The 21,974-nt window shown below is 45.2% G+C and overlaps 1 protein-coding gene and 1 pseudogene across 3 annotated transcripts; one reads left to right on the top strand and one right to left on the bottom strand.

The window, feature by feature from the left end:
• Window positions 1-1,061: 1,061 nt before the first annotated feature.
• Window positions 1,062-16,434, top strand: LOC142575634 (E3 ubiquitin-protein ligase RNF185-like). Of its 3 annotated transcripts, none has more exons than XM_075685151.1 (6): window positions 1,062-1,199; window positions 7,200-7,361; window positions 12,083-12,211; window positions 12,931-12,988; window positions 13,251-13,368; window positions 15,090-16,434. In XM_075685151.1, the coding sequence occupies exons 1-6, from the start codon at window positions 1,126-1,128 to the stop codon at window positions 15,182-15,184; spliced, it is 636 nt and encodes a 211-aa protein (XP_075541266.1). In that variant the 5' UTR covers window positions 1,062-1,125; the 3' UTR covers window positions 15,185-16,434. The 3 variants fall into 3 exon arrangements, with proteins under 3 accessions (XP_075541266.1, XP_075541267.1, XP_075541268.1); XM_075685152.1 differs by lacking the exon at window positions 1,062-1,199 and adding an exon at window positions 1,363-1,564; XM_075685153.1 differs by lacking the exon at window positions 1,062-1,199 and adding an exon at window positions 1,373-1,696.
• An 842-nt stretch (window positions 16,435-17,276) lies between these two features.
• On the bottom strand, window positions 17,277-19,880 carry LOC142575636 (selenoprotein M-like; annotated as a pseudogene).
• Between the last annotated feature and the right edge of the window lie 2,094 nt (window positions 19,881-21,974).

Raw genomic sequence — 21,974 nt, 5'->3', positions numbered from 1 at the left:
AATCAAGTCTGCGTAGCACGTAATAAGCTTGTTGCATAAATATGCACAGTAATACAGCATAATAATTTGATATATTATCCTCACATATATGCGTGTACACATGATCTATATAGTATATACGTTATATACCCTCTCGCACATGAAGATGTTAAGCTGGTATGTTTTGATAATTGTCCCATCTATGTATGCAATATGAGTGCATACAAATAGAAAGACATTAAATGAATTCAATAGCTGACAAAGTTTAGGATAAGTTTGACAATAATAGAAGAACAGTTAAATTGATTCCCATCAATAAAGGCCTGAACCGCGAATAACTGCACTGGCTATAATAGGGAGGCTTTGCTTATTTTGGTTTATAAGGAAGCATATAATATGCAACTGACGTCTCGATCGAGGTTATTTCCTATATCCATGCAATATTATATATTAATTATAACTACCAAGCGGAACACTTGACACACTTTCTCGGCATATATCTGATGAATTGAAATGCCTATAAACGGGCGCCCGTTTTCGTTTTTGTTCACCTTGCGCGAACAGCCGGCAAAACTGGAGCAGGTTATTGCCAGAACTTGGCACTCGTTGTGGGTTGCCTTGAGCGGTGCTGATATTGCGCGCTCCTCCGGCACCTTTCGTGTTCTACGCTCATATTATTCAAGCGTGTTTGCGCAACAACGCTCTGCGTTTCATTCCGAACGTACTTATTAGAGCTAGCACTGGAGCGCCGATTTGAGCACGCTGGTAGCGCGCTTTGCTGCATCTTAAGAAATGCGCGCCGCCGATGGCAGCGGCGACTAGGCGCCGGAGCTGCACAATTGCGTGCAGGAGCACACGGCGATAAAGCCCCCTTTACACGGCGAATCGGCTATACAGCGATACAGATCTCTGGGTCGGGAATAGCTGGCACGGCTTATACTTGGCAGCGCAGGTAGGGGCGGCAAGAGCTCTCAACTCGTTCGTTCAGTTGCGTCTCTGACTCAAGGCTGCAGTGCACGCGAAGCAGGTGGCTCTCGAATGTGGCATGGTGCTCAAGCGATTCCACAGCGAAGTGAACAGCTTATTCGTGCTCAAGTGAAGCCCAATGATTGTGCTTTGTAGGATTTCATTGTCTGCCTGAAGAAGATGTCGTCTGCTACGGAGTGTCACGTGCCCTTGGCGGACATCGGTGGTGACATCAGCGACAGCAACGGCGATGGGTACGTGGCATTTCCAACAAGACAACATTAAAGAAAGAACAGTGCTGAATTATTATAATTAAACGTTGCTGTCTATTGTTCTGACTTATGGCTAGCGCAAAGTAGAGCGGCTTCTATACTTTTCTTTAAAGATTTTTCTCACGTAGGAGGAAGTTACGTCATCGGAAGTACGCCATGACTCGGTGGACGGAGTTTTGTTGACGAGAGAAAAATACGAGGATAGATATATAGGTGCTCTGTGGATAGGTGCAGTAAATTTAATTTGCCTCGAAAACGTCGCGCAATTCCATCGCGCGAGACACGTAGCTTGGGGCCTGTTGCGCCATGTCGGCGACGAGGAATTGCCCGGTGCATCCCGTCGAACTGTGAGTGAACGTCGATCGTTTTGGTTCGAGCACGCTTCGTCTCTGGCAGTGAAAGTAGTGGTGCCTGTGGTGGTCTCCCCGGTCGTCCTGCCGAAACAAGCCCGCCGCCCGCGCTCTGCGAGGGGGCTCGAGGTAAGGTGCAACTTGCGCTTGGGGTTACGTCTCCGTTGCCCAGGCATACGTCAGGAACCGCGCGTTTCTTGCGACAGACCTACGAAACGTCTCTGCGACCTCCCCACCGCCGTTGTTCCTTCCCCCCATTCTTGTGAAGAAAGATCGCTGCCGTGCGTCATATGATATAACCGCGCCGTGAAAAAAACAACAATAAAAAAGAAACAAGACCTTGAATGGGCCGCATCGGCCTCGTCGGCCGTTACGTATCGTGCATCTGACTCGATCGCCGGACAGCGGATCCGACGAGTTCGATTGCGGCCACAGTATCGACGAGCGGCCCGCGTCCCAGGGGCCGAGTGAAGCGATCGCCTCGTTTCTTTTCGGCACACGCTACTCCCGGACAACCTACATTCTCTCTTTTCTCTTTGTTTTCTTCTTCTCCTTTATATATATATCTTTCTCACCCCGGACGGTGAGCACGTGTGCCCATTTCCGACTTTTACTTCCTGCGAGTGTTATATAGAAATAGCCTGGCGCGCCAGGCAGGCGTCCGTACGCTCTCTCGCGGTGCCTGCGCTGGTGCCGAGGAAAGTAGTAGTATATCGGCCCCTGGCTGGTGACGCCGGCGAATGGTCTCGTTTGCGGCCCCCACCACCCTTATCTCTCGCTGGCGACTGCATCCCGACAAACACGTATGTAGTGCGCGAGTGCACGCAGTGCATGCAGTAGCACCCTGGTGATTGACAAGACGCGACACTTTTCGCGAGTAGTGTCCCCCGTTTAATCTATACAGGGGAAGGGGGACACTATTCCGGAGCGAGACGTTAGAGAAGAGAAGAAATAAGGGCGAAACGAAATCCGCAACGTTCGATAACTGCGATCCCCCCCCCCCCCCTCATTTATCCCACCCCAACAGAGGAAACGTAGGTGTAGTTTGTACACGCGCTTGACGGGGCGCCGTAGTCGAGTAAAGAAGGAAAAAAAAAAAAGGACAACTCCGACAGAAGGCTGTTCAACCGCTTCAACGTGCTGCTATGGCGCCGCGACGAGCAGCCGTTCGCCCGCTCGCTCGCTCGCTGCTGCTGCTGCCAACAACTGCTCGGTCGAGGACGTCGCTCAACGCGCGCACACACAGACGGAAATTCGACCTTGCGGCGCAGTCGCATGACGAACGCGGGTTCACACTGTCCACCAGATCCGCCGTCGCCCGATCGAAATGTTAATGCCGATATATCTATTTACTTCATCTTTCCCGTTGCACGAGTTAATAATTCTCCCGCGTGCCGTTCAGGTCGTAAGGGCGTCGCTTTTCTTCTTTGTTTTGTTGCCCACCTTTAGTATGTTTCCTCTGTCATTGATCGCGCTACCCATTAAATCCTGACCTCTAGTTGCACCTCTGTTATTCCGGCGCGTTCCGCCGATGCCCGGTTGTTAGGCAAGGGTATTGTCGTACACAGACTTGAACAACCCAGAGCACTGGCCCCGTATGCCCTGTATGGGTGTAATAGCTCGTGTAGTTGTTTGTGTTGAATAACTGTGCAAGCAATAAATGATGTCATGTTGGAAGCAACCGCTGCAGCATGTCCAAATTTAACCTCACTTAACTCAGTAATCGTTGTGTAGTCTTTCTTCTGAACCGAGTAATGTCAGAGTTGCAATTAAAATTAAGAAACCTGCTGCATTTCTATTTGAAAAACTCTGGAAAACAAGTTTTTGTGCTTACTGCTGCCTTGTTTGCCCTCAGGTTTTATGATAAGACAGGTTGCATTTTAGGTCTAACTGGCTCTGACAAAAAAAAAAAAAAAATTGTTGCAGAAAACAAAATAATAAGAAGAAAGCATCATTGAATACATGCAAGCCAGATGCTCCATGGATAGGAACTGTTTTGCCATCTGTAAGTAAACGAACAGCTGGATGGCGGGCCAATAACTTGTCGCAATTTTGAGCATAAACAAATATGCAGTAAGCACAAAATTTTGTTTCCATCAGTCTTATTTACAATACACCAGTTGCTGCCTTTAGAGACACTGTATATAGTTGTAGAAGGCCTGGTTAATTTCTTTTAGAAACTGGTTAAGCTGTTATGAAAGAAAAGGTAATCTCTTTCATTGAAATGTTCCTTCACAATTTCCCACAGTGCCAGAGATACCTGTAAATCCCACATCTTACACATTCTTTTAATCTGCATATTCAATGCAAGTGGAGCTGGCAAAATCGACTCCTACACCATTATTCTCCTTGTCATCACTTGATTCCCTCTCCAAGACATTTCTAGATGCATTTTACCCGGGAGCTTTTCCACATATTTCTTGTTCGCATTGTCGAGTTTCTTGGCATAAAACGAGGAGGATTGCAGCACAAGAATCTCTGCAGAGATACACAGGCAGTTCATTAGCTAGCCGAGTTGCGCACAGCTTCGAATGCAGCATTCCGAATGCATCCTCTATGACACTTTGTACATGTTTGTGGCCACACGTAGATTTCGTATCTCAGAGGATGCTCGGCGAGTGCAGGTGTGATCTTGAGACATGCGCATCATCATTATATGGGTAATATTTTGACAGCCTCAGACAAATAAAACGAAAAAAGGAAAAAAAAAAATATATATATATATATAGAGAGAGAGAGAGAGACAAAAAACTTTATTGATGATCCTGAGGAACCTTTGGGCCGCAAGAAGATTGTGGTCCTCCACCCTGTCGCAGGCCCTCTGGACAGCCCGTAGTTGCTCTGAGAGGTCGCCGTTCTTAAGGGCTGCCTCCCAGTCGGTTAGAGTGGTAAGTGATGAGCTGCATATAGCACGGCATTGCCAGAGCATATGAGGTAAAGAGCAATATGCCTCCCCACAGTCTGGACAGTGGGGTTCTGCATTAGACGTGAAGCGACTGAATCGGCCCCTGGAGGGGAACGACCCCGTTTGGAGCATGCGAAAGGCTGACGATTGTGGCCTAGTAAGTTTAGGATGTAGTAGCGGAAAGGCTTGCCGCGCAAGTTGATAATGTGCCAAGGTTTCATGGAAGGTGAGAATCGAATCCCTGTACAGTCCTACGTCGCCGCCCGTGAATCCACCGGAACCACCGTGGTGCGTAAGACCTCACGCACGATCATGGGCCAACTCATTGGCGTTAACAACCTCAGAGTGTACATACATTGATTCCCATATGGGCCGGGAACCATTTGATGATATGAAAACCAGCAGCCCCGTCGCTGCCGAGGATGGCTGCCGCCTCCTTTGAGACCGAGCTGGAGGCCAACGCTCGGACTGCACACCTGGAGTCTGTAAAGATATTTGGACGTAGAGGGTCCTTCAGTGCTATAGCTACAGCAACCTGCTCGGCTACTGTTGCAGAGACCTTCCGCATGGATGCTGAGTTAATGAGAGTGGCATTGGAGTCAACCGAAACTACGGCATTGTGGATCAGAGCGCCCGTACTGGGCAGCGTCAACAAAACATGCAAGATTCAGAGTAGCCGCAGCCACTTTTAACAGGGAACGAGCCTGGGCTACCCTGCGCCTTACATTGTATTGAGTATGGACGTTACATGGCCTGGGATCTACCTTGAATGTATCTCAGACCATGGGTGATAGGGTCGCGAAAGATAGCTTATCTGGTGATGCCAAATCTCGTGCCTTCTTGCTGAACATTTTCGACATTTGTTATATCTGCGTTCGCTGTATGGTGCCGCACCCTCCACAGTTGCTAGGCAAAGAGTGGAGAATTTGGCTAGAATCACGAAATCGGCACTATTTGATGAAAACATGCGAGCTTTCAATGTACACAATTATGTACACAGCGTCTCAAAGGGTTAAAGAACCCCAGGTGGTCAAAATTAATCCGGAGCACTCCACTTCAGCGTCTCTTAGATCCCTGGAATTGCTTTGGGATGAACTTCATGAATCAATGAATTGTTGGTACCTGCCATGGCGGTATAGTGGCTATGGTGTTTTGCTGCTGAGCACCAGTATAGGAACAGTGCGAGGTGGACAAGACAAACAGAAGTAGATGCGCACAGTGCCGATCTTCAACAAATTTCTCTCTGGAAAATGGCATGCAGCATATTTATACACTTGACATGCTCACTGCGGCAGCACTTTTTGATGTCTCCATTCCTGTGCATGGTGACCCACTGTTGGGTCACTCGTCATATTCCACCTGCAACGTCGTGACCCACTGTAGAGTTGCGATCCTTCGAAGCTCAAAAGCTCGAAGATCAAAAGTAATTGGCAGCTCTCCACTGTAGCATTTCTCATAACGCACCGTGCAGTTTAAGGGCATCGAACCCAATAATATCATTTTAAACTTTTGTTGATCTGCTCAATGGACAATGAAGTACTGTTATGGATGCATAGCTGTGTGAAGAATGCTATCGTACATCCACTGGTGAGATAACATTCAGTGCCTGTTTGTCAGGTCCCTGTTGCAAAAAAAACAAACAGCTGCAGTGCAGGCAGAAACATATGCCATATTGTAAATGCTCATTTTCTTTGTCTTCCAGTTTGTTTCCGGTTCAGCAATGCTCACTGAAAGTCCTCTTGACTAAGCTGCCAAACTATGCATCAGCGTATTAATGCCTGGCGACTCTGAAACTTCCTGTCTCTAGACTCTACAGTCAAGAGACAAAGCCTTGCCGATAAAGTGGACTGTGCTTATCAGAGATTTCATTGCCAGCAATACTTGTTTCTTCTGTGTGCTTTCTTATCCCTGTCTTTGTTCTTTGGCAGCAGTTGGAGGGAGATAACTCAGTCACCCGGAACCCGTTGCACACGAATTGCAGGAATTTGTAAAGGTGTCTGTCAGTCGCTTGCTTTTCTCCCCTGGGGCAACCGCACCTTTGTCTTTGCAGATGCATAATTAGGGAAGACACCCAATACTTGAAGGCATGGTTGGAAGGTTTAGCTTTCACATCACCGCTATTGACGTGTTATGAACTTCAACAACAGTATAACCATTTGCTGTTAAAATTGTGGCACAATGTATGAAACATGTCAAGAAAGTAATTAGCATGGCCGCTAGCTGCTTGAAAATACTTGCAAATAAACACTGCCATTGTCATTTAGCAAAAATAGTATGTTAAGCATACTGTGATTGTCAGTGATGCCACAAGGCAGAAAATTTCTTGCACATTGCAACTAAAATTTCTGTGCATTCCTGTGAAGTGAAAGAAAAAAAAGCTATTCTTACATTAGGCACACGTCCCTATAGAGTAGGATAGACTGCACTAGTTGGTATTTGTTCATTTTGTGAATGCAGCATGTATAATTGGTGACTATGTGGAAAGGAACATGCTGCACAAGTGGTGTAACTTGGTACACAGATGTTGCACTGGCACCTGGTGACACTGGTACTCCCTACCTTTGGGAGCATTGGTGGTTTGGTGTGGTTCGTGCTTTTTGTAATATATAGCAGCAGGCTCTGGAAAGCACTTAACTTCTGTTGCTAGCAGAATTAGTTTCCTTGTGATTAGTTTGCTCGCTTGAGCCTTCATACGCGTGCTAGTGATGGTTTATGCTGTTCATGCAGGGGCATGGTGGTGACTTCAGAAAACACGAAAGGGGCGTCAGCCTCTTCAAGCAACGATGAAGGCGGCAGTACAAGCGGCCAGCAGGACGGCAGCTTCGAGTGCAACATTTGCCTAGACACAGCCAAGGATGCCGTGGTCAGTCTCTGCGGCCACCTGTTCTGGTAAGGCAAATGCAGACAAAACACTGGAAAAATGTGCCAACTTTCTGTCAACCTTGTGGGGACACTTGACTTTCACGCATCCTTTAATTTGGCTTTGCACCAGTGGCGGTCAGTGTGGTTGCAGACTAGTATGAGAAATTATGCAAGCATTGCACTGGTAACACCATGTAACGGCGGTGTTACTCAGGCGCAAAAGGGAGTAGCCAGTTCCTCTTTGGTTTGGGGTCGGCTAGCTGGACCCAGGACTGTCCTGCGAAAGGCTTAGGAGCAGGACACCATAATGGACATATACAAATGTTGGCCGTACGTGCGACTGATTAGGCATTGGTGTCCAGTGTGGGGCGCGAACATATTCGCTCGCTATCCTGTCGCGGTAAGTTGAACTTCGTGAGCGCCCATTGGCATGTTCTATTGGCTGTAGTTTGGCTAGCTGGCATTGGTGTGGGAAAGGTGCAGTAAACGCCCTTGCGATTGTTTGCACTGCTGTGTTGTCATTCCTTTGTCCCAAGAGAATGTTTGAGACCCCACAACTTTTGCGTATCATTTCTCTGAAATGTGTTTTGTTACTAATTTTCCGAGGCGTTGAGAAACTGGTTCAAGTGTATCCCGCCGTTACAGACTATCAGTGTTATGTGTGTCCAGTGCTTGTGTACAGTGAAGTCCACTGTTAACTCTTTAAGTGCCGTGCCCAAGTGCGCTCGTGTGGTCAGCAAAGCACACTGCTGGCTTTGCCCGAAGTAATTCGTAAGCATGAAACATCCATACACCGTTTGCGCCATATACATATCTAGTTGGTAAAACGAAATGTTAAAGGTGGGTTTTGTTTTTTTTACGACAAACGGCGAGCTAAAGCTTATTGACTGTGGTGTCGCTTGTTCGCTGACACGGCAGACAAGCACTAAAAATCTGGCGAACTTGTTCAACAACGCAGAAATTCAAGAACCACTTATGAACTCTTTAATTCATAGGACATCTGTGCTGATACGAGGTGTCTTCAAGGGACAGTGACAGCAATGAAGAGGCCATGTTGCCTGATAAACACTAATTATCCTTATTGAAGGCTTATTTAATGTTTTAAAAATTTTCAGATTCAATGTTATGTACCGTATTCAGCAACATGTCATCAGCAAATTAGCATTCGAATTTATAACTTGCTAATATGTTACTTGGGCAGAAATTGAATCTGTAGCCACAAAAATTCTCAATACTCCAAAGGGAACAGATAAGTCCAGAGTGTGTGCAAAATTTTCCCTCTTGCAAGTGTACAATCTCATGCATCACTTATGGTTGGTTGCACTGGCACCTTTCTTACATTGGCGCAGTGCATTGACATTGCTTTAGCCGGCGCTTGCTTTAGCCGGCCAGCAAGAGAGAGAGCCGCATGTCACAGTGCTCTCTTTAGCAGTGGACTGCACTCTGCATACTTTTGTACCAGGATGAAACAAGAATGCAAACTACAAGGCACATTTCCTTGTGCGTGTTAAACTAGAGTGGTTCATTCACCAGACACTTACTTTCCTTTGGGGACTGCAGCACATTGAGTGCCTGGTTGCATCGTGATCACGCTCTCCAGTTCAAAATAACCAGTCATTAAGAGGCGTTGTTCGTTGCTTCTCGTTCCTTTCTGTCATGATAGTACACTTGCCAGGTGCATAGCTAGTGTAAAGTGAAGTTGGGAAAGTGGGAGCCCTGGTTAAGCGCATTAGGTGAAAGCTACTGAGCATCCATGCGCGTGTTAGGAGCAGTGAAAACATGGGGGAAATTGGGTACATGTTTAATTTGTAAAAAGAGAATAATTTAATGTTTTTATTCGTGTCTTGGCATTTATGGGCTGTTTTCAGCCATTTGTAGATGCGCACACTTTTAACCTAGAATACACCTTCTTTTTTTTTCTTTTTTGAGGGTTCTTTAAATCCTTACTTAATTATTTATTTTTATTGAAATGAAAAGGATATTTAGTCATGTGTATGTTTATGGCTGCACATTTTTACATAGCAATAATAAGAAAATAATGGAAGATTATAACAAGCTGTACATGTTTAGAATACCCAAGCACAACAGTGAACAAGTAAACTAGGAGGAGTAAATTAGGTTCTTGTGTAGTCCCAAGGTATGCAGGACCACAGAGATACAAGTAGAGAGTGCAGGCTTTCCCATACGCTGAGTTTCAAAGAACTGATGAAAAGTTGTGATATTGTCCTAGACGTGTAGGTGCACTGATGAAAATGATACGCAGATGAGGTAGTGGATAGATAGATGAGGTGGTGGATATGCGCATACAGACGTTCCAAGTAAGAGTGATGCTCAGACGAGATAAAATGCGCATACAGGCAACCAAATGAGATTGACACCCAGATGAGATAAGATGCGCATATAGATACAGTGAAAGCAGGCTGTACAATACAAAATGCACATAGGCGAGGATGATAAATGTACGAGATTATACACGCATGCAAGTATAAAAGGTGAAAGCGAGCTGTAGCACTAATTACGCCTCCCCATGGTGTACACAGCGTCACCAAGCACTTTCACGGGAGGAAAAGACAGTATGTATTGCTACTTTCGTGTCTACATCCATGATGGTCTATGCCATCTACGTGAGTCAATAAGTTTTATGTTGCAGTTTATTATTTCAGTTTTTGAGGAACCTATAGCTTAGGGGCTGCTATCTAAATACATGGAAATGTAGAAATAGCTCTTCTCGGCAACCACTGCACCGAATTTCATGAAGTTTGTTGCATATAAAAGAAAAAACTAAAATATAGTGACTGTAGGCAGTGGGATCTTGATTTAGATCTTCGATTTTGTAATAAAGATTGTTGAGAATCACAGCTTCATAAAATGAAATTATTGCATTTTACAACTATAGCTCAATAAAAATTAATATCACAATTCTGTGAATTGCTCCTAATAATACATCTAAACCGGACAAAGTTGACTTATCATTATACAGTGCCCATGAGTGTACCAGTAATATGTGAATGGGACTTTTGTGAAACTGTCGTAAACATTGCCTCTAAATTATGTAAGCTGTAATTTCATGTATCAAATTTGTCCACTTTAGGTGCTCTAACGGATGCAGTTTACAGGACTGCAATGTCCGTTTTTAGTGCAGAGTTAAGGATTTGTAAATTTGGTGCTTCTACCTTCTTACTAAACTTACAAATTTTCTGCAATTTTTCTAAAATATTACAGGCACTAGAACTTAATTTTTGCTTTGAAATGCAACAAATTTCATTCAAATTGGTCCAGGGGTTGTTTCATGAAAGCATTTCTGCATTTTACATGTATTCGAATAGGCAGTAACGGAGTTGGCCCTGAGCTAACTCTTCCTGTTAACTTCCCAAAGCATCACTGGGTTTGTGACAGATGCCATAGTGGAGGTCTCCGGATTAGCTTTGACCACCTGGGGTCCTTTGACATGCACTTTAATCTTTAGTGCACAAGCATTTTTGCATTTCGCCTGCATCAAAATGCAGCCACTGTAGCTGAGCATCGAACACACACCCGGCAGCAGAACACTGCGACCACAAAGCCACCGCGGCAGGTTGTTTTGCACTTCTTCTACATAAGAGGTTTGCAGTGAGCATTTAGGCTGAAAGTGAATGATGTGACAATGCATAGAAATGGCGCAACAGTCAAGATTGTCATTTGAATTCCTTGAATATGTGCTGTTGCACTTCTGCAATGTATGTATTTGCTGGGAAAACGATTTCAGTGGCTAAGTCTGAAGATTCTCACTTAATCTGCAAAGTTTGCAAACTTCTTGTTGATATGGTAAAATTTTTTAAAGAGTCCAATAACAGTCAACGCTCAATATAATGAAGTCGCATCTGACACAAAAATACCTGCATTGTAGTCATCATAAGCACAAGTACGTTGCATGCTGATAGTGGTGGGAAACATCTTAGATATACTTCGTTATGTCCAGTGCTTCATTATATCTGTGTAAAAAATGGCAGCAGTGTTCATGATGAAGATAGTGTGGGGCCTAGCATGTTCCAGGAGTTTGTAACAATAGAAGCAACAAATAACTCTCAAAAGAAGAGGAAGAAAGTTTTCTTTCAGCACAATCCAAACTTGCAAAGATAATGCAAATTACCATAAAACCAAGGTCTATAAATGATCCGGCCTAAATATTGAACATGTGAATCAGTCATTCAAGGATGACATCATCAAAATTTAATGAAACTTGTACTAGCTGGAGCTGTGAGTAATACACTCCATCTGTTAAAGCGATGTGTCAAGTTTCTTTTCACTGGTTCTCATAGTTTCTGTAAGTTTTCTGCAATCGAAATGTCCTTTTTGCATAGTCAAGAAAGTATGCCCATAACTGCATGGTGTATCACTCATAGTGACAACCTTTTGCTAATACATCTGCAACCAAGTGTCTCTTTAGAAAAGGGATGTTGGTTTAGGCATACCTGGTCTAAACAAAGGCTTGTTTCACAATACACGTTCATGCAGTAAGGGGGTTCATAAATCCCACTTTTCTGGTTTGACATGTTAACTTCAAAATAATTAGGCCAACTAAACAGGCAGTTCTGTCAAAATGTTTTATCTTCTATTCGGCCAGTGGCCTAGAAATCATCCAAACGAGGCAACCACCTTCGTGCTGTGCCGAATTTAAGTCTTACGGGTGCGTTTATCACACTTTGGGAACAGCAACACAGCGTTCCCCAATGTTCATTTCTCCCAAATTGCAATTTGTCGACCTGCAGCTGGCCGTGCCTGCACCAGTGGCTGGAGACGCGGCCGAACCGCCAGGTATGTCCAGTGTGCAAGGCAGGCATCAGCCGAGACAAGGTGATCCCCCTGTATGGCAGGGGTGGCTCCAAACAAGACCCCAGGTGAGCACTAGTCCATTGCATTGCGTCTGCTCCTAGTTCACTGCATGCCATGAACCTGGGTGCCGGTAGCATTCTGGTTGCTCTAACACCTGGATCAGAAGCTTGTAGGTTAACATAGCAAAGAAGCTTGAGGAAAAAGTAAAGGACCACACAAGGACCAATGGGAAGGGAAATTGTAGGCATAACATTAAAAGACTGTGCTGTGCATTGGAGAGAAAGGGGGGGGTAGCAGAAATCCTAAACAAAGTTAGGAGGAAGAAATGGAGTTCCACAGGATGTTTAATACGTAAAGCAGATAGCCGGTGGTTCGTTAGAGTAAGAGAATGGGTTACAAGAGAAGGGGACGGCTAAGAAAGAGCTAATGTGGCGGAAGCGGGAAATTTGGGGGCATAGAATAGGGTTACCCAAGATTGGGGATTGCTGCAAGAGGCCTTTGTCCAGCTGTGGGCATAATATAGGATGATGGTGATGAACTTGGGCCAATGACCTGCTGCTTTCTTGATGAATGGTGTCTTCGTGATGGCCTTGATTTGGTCTAAGAAAGCTGACTACACAACAAGAGTAGAGAACCACATTTTGCATTTTGAACTCGTCACAGTAATGCACTTCATGAGATTGTTATTTTGTCATCGGGTGTCACATATATTTTTGCAGACATTGGTTGGGATAAAATTGAGCGATTTTGATAGATTTTTCTTTCTTCCGCTTCCTAATTGCAGGGAGAAATTGCCACCACGACCACCGGGACAGAGATCTGAACCAGAAAGTCACCCTGGGGTAAGAATGACGTGAACCCTCATACATATTCCCAGTGTCAAACTGTTTTCTTTATCTTGTGCATTGTATTCTTGAGTGCGCAAGCTACCCATGTACATTGTAACCTAGTTTCTCAATACATTGTTCACTCCTAATTTTTGTCTTGGTGAGCTTGATAAATATCCCACAAGAACTTATTTTAGAAGAATGCGTTTGTAATCAGGTGCCTGCGTGTTGCATGACTAAATGCAGGATTAAACTGACAGCTATGTTTCCTTTGCAGTCTTTCACATCTTTTGGCTTTGGAGACACTGGCTTTCACATGTCGTTTGGAATTGGTGCCTTTCCCTTCGGCCTGTTTGCTTCCACCTTCAACTTCGGTGACGGCCGTCCTCCACCGAGTGAGCAGTCCAGCCTGGTCTTGCTTTGTCACCGATGTGTATTGAGCTCTTTCTAATCACAGTTAAAAAGGAATTTCATATGTAATTTAGAAGAACTTCTTGCTGGGCTGTTTGGTGGATTGCTTTGAAGAACCAAGTTGCGCTTTCAAAAAAAAGGCAACCACTGGAAAAGGCGACGGAGACGAAATTGTGCTATTTCCGTCTCTGTTGCCTTTTCCTGTGGTTGTCTTTTTTGAATGCGCAACTTGGTTCTTGAAAAAAAAAAAAATTAGATGTAAGCAAGCGTGAAAAAGTTTCGTGCTCACTTTTGAACATAGACACTGAGTACTGTGGGACAGTCGGTGTAGCTATTAAATGTATTTGCACGCTTTTGGCTCCTAAAGTGTCTGCCAGCAGGAATTAGCTTCTGCGTATGTCAACTAGAGCTCGAATCAAAACGATTAGAACAACGCTTGTGAAAATTGCAAATATACAGAGGGCATATTCCAGTGCAGTTCGTGGTGGGCAACAGCTTCCACACAATAAGAATGCAGAAAGCCGCACAGCGAGCAGATCAGAAACTGCAGTACCAGCAAATGTTCATAGTTGCTTCTGAACTCCGTAAGGAAATCAGTATGCAAAAAATTATAACTAAATAAGAATGTTGTGTGAATGCACCGTGATCACTGAGCATGAAAATCTTTGCAAAAGCATCAAGTGGTCGCTTAGTATGGAGTTGTAGAGACTCGACAACATTGAGCTCCTGGATTGAGGATTTCATATTTTAATATAATGATTTGCACCCTCTGACAGACTGATTTCCGGCATGCTGACCAAAGTCGTGCATTAGTGGTTTGCGACACCATGTGACTGCCACCTATAATTTTTTTGTGATGTAATGAGGAAGCCTGTGCACTGTCCAATGGCTGCCCCTCTTGAACTAGTAATTGCATTAAAGACTTGGCAGCAGGATATCGTATTTTTGCGCATATAACCCACAGCAGAAATGCGAAATATGTGACAGTAAAGCTGGGGTGTGGGGTATATACTAATTTCACCTTGAAGTGTGGCTTCACGACAGTGCTGCACGCGCTGCCGTGAAGCTACATCTTAAGGCCAGGTTCTTCGCTATTCAGTTTTGTTCTTGAAGATATTATGTGGACAAGTTGTGCATTCGCGAACGGATACTCTTTGTGAAGATTTTAGTGTTGTTGTATGCAGTTGTTTCTGCGGGTTATACATGCCGACTTTTGTTTGGGGGGGGGGGGGGGGCGCTGTTGTAGTAGGCAGTGCAGGTTATACATGGGAAAATACGGTACTTACTGCATGTCGTGATTCGGTATGGTGAGCTACGTCAATTAACCCACGAACTGAAACAGCAACTTGGTCTATTGTGTGAATCTACCTTTAGCGAGAGCACCTTTGGAGCAATTGAAAACGCTCCTGTTGCAGTGGAGCTCATGTGATCTATCCAGTAAAGCTCTGTTTTCTAACCGAGGTAACTCCTTGGAAAAACTTTACCATCAGCATTCGAAGTGAAATAAAACAGCAAAAAGTGAACTAGAGCCTATTTTATGCAGGACTACATGAATATGTGGTGTATCTTTTTGTATTCTGTAGCTAAACATTTAACAACCCTCCAGAGAACACATCGCGCATGACATACGCGGTAAAGCACAGATCAGTCCATTTGAACTGTTTTGCATTTGAAATGTTGTTGGGAATACCTTTGGCCCTTGCAGCTATGGGCAGCCAAGAGCACCGCCAGGACCAGATTGTGTCCCAGGTGTTCCTCTGGGTGGCCTGCATTTTCCTGGTGTGGCTGATCATCGCATGATTGGTTGCCGCTTCCACGAAAGCCAGCTGCTCTGCTCCCAGCCACAAGAGTCTCGGAGAATGACACTTCTGAACCGCCTCTCTCACTGGACTGGTCTCCTCGGAGCTGCAGCAGTCGAAAAACTCGCGCGTCTGTTTCAACGAAAGCCCCTCGGGGGTTCCCTCCTTCCTCCGCACCTTTATCTCCGCTCCTTTTTGTATGTCTGCCGCAGGTCGCGGCGACCATTCGAGGCCCAGTTTTGGTGCTTGGCCATCCCATGCTGTCGCAGTTATGTGCATGTGATGGGCCTACTTGCTAGGCACTGAAGGCGGGCTATGTGCTGCTTGCGTCCTCCGGGGTTGGTAGGCAAAAGCACGCGGCATCTTGCAGACGACAAAAGTGGTCTCAGCTCTCTCTCTGCCGAGGCTCTTTTCCTAGCTGTCTTTTGACAAACAAGGCCATTGTGCAGGAAGGCCAGAGTGCATGTGTGCAAATGAGAAATGCAATCGTTGAGTTGGGATAACAAAGGGGCGGGCATAGTACTTGTGAAACGTTGGCTGTTTTGCTCTCATCATGTCAAACTGTTTCCTTAGTGCAAAGAGACAGCCTTGAAAAAAAAGTGTAGAAAAGAAAAACAGCTTTACTGATCAAGAGATGTGTGCCTGATGTGAGTTGTGTGTATGTGGTTTTTCTCTGTTAGGCTTGCTGCAATGATGATGGGTAGCTGGCTGGGCTGCTTTTCCCCCTTCTTTCTTTCTTCTTTCCTTCGAGTTAAGGACAATGAAAAGTGACTGCTCGTGCATAGTTATTTTTTGTTTTTCGTTCCTGAAGATTTTCTTTTCCCCCGGAACATTTCTGTACCTCTTGCCAACATTCCTTCCTACCTGTGGCAGAGGCCGAGGTCTTTCGGCCCTCTGTGTCGTACTGGACACTGTGACACATCAGGGCAGTTGCATTGGGGTTGCTATTTTGTAATAATACATACTTGTGTATACACGGAGTGGAAGTGTGTTCTGCACTGCTTTTACAGTGCAGTTCTCGTTTTTCAGGCTGTGCTTGTCAACTGTGTGTAAATAAACAGCCCTGTTGTAAAATATGTGGTAAATGGAAAATATATTTACAGCAGAAAAAAAAAGCATTTTTTTTTCAAGTCCTTGTAGCCATGGGAGTCATTGGTTTCTTGTAATTAGAAATTGTTGGATTTTAAACGGCTCACATTTTATATATACATTCTTTTTTTCGTTCTTTGGGAAATAAAGAAACAAAGACCACATGGTTTCCTGCTTTTTCTCTTGGCCCATGACTGAGGAACGGATGGTGTAAGACAGTGTGCCAAGTCTTCACATCACACGTGCAAAATGTTTACTTGCTACCTTACCAGGTTTGGGTATTGTAAACGGACAAGCGCAATGCTTAGATCATGCAGCAAATATTAGGGAGACTTAGCTGAATGTTTACAGTTCACTGCATTCGGACAGGTGCATCCAAACGATTCATGCCACCGCCACTCCGAATGATCGCTAGTGCACGTGGGCACAGTGCTCACACTGGCAGCACAACATAAAAGCAGTGAAACTAATGCGACACTTCAGTGGATTGCAAGTACTGCTATTGGTGGTCACTCGGCACACTGCTTAGGAGAAAGTTCTTGTATGTAGGAAACGTGCTACTCCCATGTGTATTCTGCACAACCTCTTGTGTACTGTGTGCTCAAGCACTTGTGGTTTGTCAATTCTTTCCTGTCCAACTCGTTCACTCCACTCCGTCGTGGAACCGTTACCAACTAGCTCCAATGTCAACCTTACCAGAAGCCGGTGCCTGGATATCTGAAGCTATAAGGAAAATAATCCACACATCTTGAGACATCTACTTTCACCTAGGCTCCATTGATGTATTTCTAGCTCAAGTGTAGCATAAGAAGCTCTGTGGGCACAACTTGCATCCTTGCCTCTCATCAATCTGAGCACTACATGAAGTGAAAATCTATTTGATGGAACAACTGTGCATCTATGCATGTGCTACTGTGCAGATCACTAAGACACTACCTATATGCAAAGTAGGGCGTCCCAGGGGATGTCTTCCACAGACCCAAGTGGTGCAAAGAAACACTAAATTTACACAAGTTGCAATGCATATGTTTATTTATGTACATCACCGAAACCAGCCAGAACTCCAGCACAACCAAAAACCAGACGCAGTACATCCGCTGCAGCCGATTTTAAAAATTTCCGGCAGCAACTTCATCTAGGCAACCCGATCAGTGGTCACAAAGAAGCCTTTTGCTGGCAAAAGGTGGTGAAAGTAACAAAAAAAAATTGATGGCAAATGAAGCTCAACTAAACTAACCTCAACTTCTGGAATGATAAATTGTGCTTGCAGTACAACTTTGCAGTATAATTCACAGTTGAAAGGTTCATTTTCTTTTTTCTTCCCACTTGGGTGGGGTTTTAACGTAACATTTTTACCAAAATACCTTTGCATGATACTTCAACACTGATTGGTGCACAAGTGCAATATAAAATATGCATGACTTTTAGAGTTAATGCTGTGCTTTAATTGTAACAAGCTGCCAAGAAAACATGGCTTACGTGTTAAATGCCAGTGACAAACTTTAGAAGCAAGCCACAGGAAACACGGAGGCAGCTTTACCTTAATACAACATTTCAATTTCATTGTAATTTGAATGCACAGATGTGCACTGGATCTCCACCTCCAATATTTTGACAGCACTGAGAGGAATGTGCATCATACTGAGCTGCTGTATAGCAGGCACAATGTGAACAGATGGTCAGTGGTTCATGTTGAGCTGTGCTCCACGGTCGAATCTAGAGCTCGCCCTTGATTCCAAGGTCCTCTTCCTCAACGTCCTCTTCTGGCTCCTTCTCCTTCTTGCGGAAGCCACGTTCAACCAGCAGCTGGTTGCACTCATCGCGGCTCCTCTTCTCCAGGCTCAGGCGCTGAAAACGAGCAGAATTCAGCAGCCTTACAAGTCATTCCTGCTTTTGGACTGTAAACCTCAGTAAAATAAAAAGCTGTATTTTAATCCCAGCATGACACCACAGGCTACGAGTGTGCCATAGCTATTAAAGTTTAATTGATGTGACGAAAACAATTGCACCACATGAAAATTATGGCATTTTTCACTAGCTATTCCAACTGCGCCCTCTTGCCAACAGCAGCAGACTGCCACAGTCGCCAAGCCCCCACGGCAGGTGCAAATTAAAGTCTCAAGGGTTTCCTCAAATCGCGCATACTGGGGCTTTAGCTTCTAATGAATGTTATACTGGCCCGTAACTGGCAAATACACCTCTATCTTGCGCTTGTGGGTCATTTCATTCCCCGATCAACACAGCCGTCTATAAAAACTAACACAATGAATGTACTATATAATTCGAAAATCTGGCAGATCGTTACACTGAAGTGCATATAACTACGTGACTAATATCTTGAGTGCATTTCCCTTCTATGTTCTAAGCTGCTCGCAGTATGGGCAGCACGGCAGACATATGAGAGCGTTTACGCACACGAAGTCTGTTTCAGGTATAGCTATGCTTATAACTATGCTGCGTATAACCATGCTCTTTCCCCTTGCCAACGGAGAACCGCGCCTTTCGTGGATGGCTCGCAAGCCGCCGCGCCATTATCGCCGCGACTGATACACGACTCCGCGCGATGGATGATAAAATAGAATCGAAAGAAAGAAATCGCTGGCCAAATAGGGTCCCTATTTCTATGCACTCTGCCCTTCATGTGTTCCAAGGTTAAAAACTCGAGTGGCATCCGGAAACTACGGAAATCGACAAATACAGGCGACAGATGAAAAACCCTGCTAGCATGGTTTATTACGCGTTTGCCTCCCCCTCAGGTAATGATTACGTCGGAGAACCACATGTTTAACAGCAAATGAAAAGCATTTGTTTTCAACGCGTTTTTTTTTCTTAATTTGGAACGTATGAAAAGTGCTTCATTTAACCACGACTCAACTGTTACCTGGATTCGTGTTTTAGTGAGCGTTTCAACCGTTCGTACGCGTAATACATCACAGCAGGGCGAAATGAAAACGACGGAGGATAGATTCAGTAGAACTTCCCATTCCCAGCTTTCCCAGTCTACTAGGTAGTCGTGTTCATTAGAATTTGTTAAGAAGAAGAAAAAAACGTACCTCAACTTCCTCTCCTGCGACGTTCAAGAAAAGTATTTCGGGCACGGCGCCGTGGATCACTTTGAATTCCGTGTTGTGACTATAACGATGTGTGTTAAGGTTTCTCAACCATTTCCACGACAGCAAAACGAGTTCGAAAGCAAGTCAGTTTACATTCTTTACACGTAAATACCAAAAAAAGGATACTACTCGGGTATGTCGTCGTAGACAAACCGTTTCACTTCAGGATAGGCATTCAGTCGTCATCCGCCGCAGCTCTGAAACAGAAAAGTGTGACACGTAGGCATTTCTTTCTCTTTAAGCGCACCCAACGTTCCAGTAAAACTCTAGAAATGAGGCCGGATGCGTTACCTCCACGCGAGCGTGGGTGATCACGGTGTCCGTGGGTTTCTTCGACTCAGCTTCCTCGCCTAGCACCAGGCTGGCGCATAGAAGTACGGCTAATAAGCCGCGAATCATCATGACTAACGTCGCGGTACAACCGCCTCGATAGATGGGCCACGGAGGTGTGTGTGCAACGCCGGCTGGAACGACCGGCTGGAGCTCGGTTCAAGCTGGCTCAGCTTGGCTAGGAAATGCCTGGTTGGCCAGTTTCGGCGCCAGCTGCGCTCTGCCAGTTGCTAGCTGCCTACGCGGCCACCAATCGCTTGTCGCCACCGCTACCAAGCGTCTGGAAATACACCTGCGCCACGAATTAGCTCGAGAGAAGTGGAATTCCACATTCCCACGCCCTCCCTCTGCGCCCCAGCAATGTAGTGTTTCTGTATATGCTCGTTGCGGGAGTATATACAGGGACAGTACACCGCCCGCATGGCGGTGCGGCGATGGGCGGCTCGAGCGCAAATCGGCCGTTCAGCACTACCGAAACACCGCCGACATGCCGCAGGAATAGTATGAGCTAGTTTGAACAGATGAATTGCAACCCGAAACAAATGGCGATAGACAAGCGACCTTCTTGTCTGTCTCCTTTTGTCCCTTGTGTCAGTTAAAGCTTCTCGTAATCGTCTTGGTCTATGCTTCATGCGGTCCGCAGGTGTGCACAACGGCACAATGGTTTCATTGGTTCTGGCGCACGTTTTTGATAGATGTTGTGAGGCAGTCACCGTTCATGCATTGCGTTTGTTCTGTGTGCCGGTGAAGGTCCTTTATACTAAGGGCTATCTGTAGCGCTAAGTTATCTTTTGCACGCTTTGTTGCACCTCTGTACCTTTACATAGCTCCTGTGTATAGTGTGCAGTATTACGTGCTTGCATCATTTGTAGGCACAAGCCATGAACTTTCACGTGTTCTTGAACAGTCAATCTTGCAGCGCACCAGCTAGAGTGGTCGTCCAAGTACAATTCGCCCTCCAGCCCCGCATTATAGCATATCGTAGCGTCTGCTGTCGGAATTAAGTGCTGACAAATTTTCTTCCTATTTAGACACTGGTAGCGGTTTAACTTCTATTCACGGTAATAACTACAAGGCTAAACCTATCTTCAGCACACAAAAATATTCTTTGAAGTGGCAACCTTAAGATATGAGCACTCAGTCCAACATATGTTTCCTCAGTAGTACTGCTGCGGGGGCCCATGCAATCAACCACTGCTGCTATGTTGAGATCAGTGTATGATCACCAACCATATAACGCTACAGAAATGTAGATGTATAGCAGCTTTTCTCCAGCATCGCCTGAATGAATACTTTGACCTTTTGTGGTACCTGATTGCATTATAATTAGTGCTGTATGTTCTAAAAATGTTACAAATGTAGAATCCTGTTACCTGGTGTCAGGCTGAGTGTACGGAAAGCATTCAGACGGTTTAAAAGGAAAGGGCTGATTTGCAAGTGGCTCAGCACTCTCAGCAGCATGGTACGGCCCGGTGCTTTCGCACTTGGTTGACTAGATTTTGGTAGTCCTACAGAAACCTCCCGCGATTGTTCGCCGTCACAAGCAGCTGAGTGAGCCGAGACACCGGCCCATAAAATAAAGAACGCTGCGCCATAGAATGAAAAACCAACTCTGGCTGCGCCGCCGCCGATGTTTCTTGTCGGCGACATCGGCGCGCAGTTTAAATAGATATAAAGATTTCATTTTTATAGGTCGCTTGATATTATACATTGTCTTGTTTAATTCTTTGGCCTGTCTCAAGCATTGAAGCATGTCAAGGATGGGAGCAACGAATAACACAATACGAACAAAACTAACCCTTCTCTTCACGCGTCTGTGGGTTACTATGGCAGCTAGAAGCGGGCAGTGCGGGGCAGTGTGACGTGTATGGTGACATGTGTGACCGGCGCGAGCCGGTGGGACACACACAGGAACGATGCAAATTGTAGGTGGCGCTACTTGCAGCTGGTGCGCAGCTTTCGCGGCTTTTTAAAGGGGCGGCACACGGCGGCTAGCAATAAGCGCATCGCGTTCAAATTTTTTATGTAATAAGCATGTATAAGCGAATGGAATTCCCTGCCGTCCAACGTCGCCGAGATGTCAGATCCTTTAATATTTCACTCAGCGCTCCTGGGCCATTTACAAAATGAAAGACATTGACAACGCGCGTATCTCTCTGTCTTCATTTTATTTACAGTCTTTGTGCGCTGTATGTACGCAGTGTCCTTTCGAACATGCATTTACGATCAGTCTTTTAACGGCTATTTAAGAAAATGTTC

The sequence above is a fragment of the Dermacentor variabilis genome, chromosome 3 (assembly GCF_050947875.1).
Source record: "Dermacentor variabilis isolate Ectoservices chromosome 3, ASM5094787v1, whole genome shotgun sequence".
NCBI classification, from domain to species: Eukaryota; Metazoa; Arthropoda; class Arachnida; order Ixodida; family Ixodidae; genus Dermacentor; species Dermacentor variabilis.
This window is presented reverse-complemented; position numbering and strand designations above follow the sequence as displayed.

What these genes read in the sequence shown, in the direction of transcription:
- LOC142575634 (XM_075685151.1), top strand. Translation starts at nt 1,126, where the DNA reads ATGTCGTCTGCTACGGAGTGTCACGTGCCCTTGGCGGACATCGGTGGT. An exon ending in GGCTCCAAACAAGACCCCAG is followed by an intron (nt 12,212 to 12,930) that starts GTGAGCACTAGT and finishes TCCTAATTGCAG; the next exon opens with GGAGAAATTGCCACCACGAC. An exon ending in TGACGGCCGTCCTCCACCGA is followed by an intron (nt 13,369 to 15,089) that starts GTGAGCAGTCCA and finishes TGGCCCTTGCAG; the next exon opens with CTATGGGCAGCCAAGAGCAC.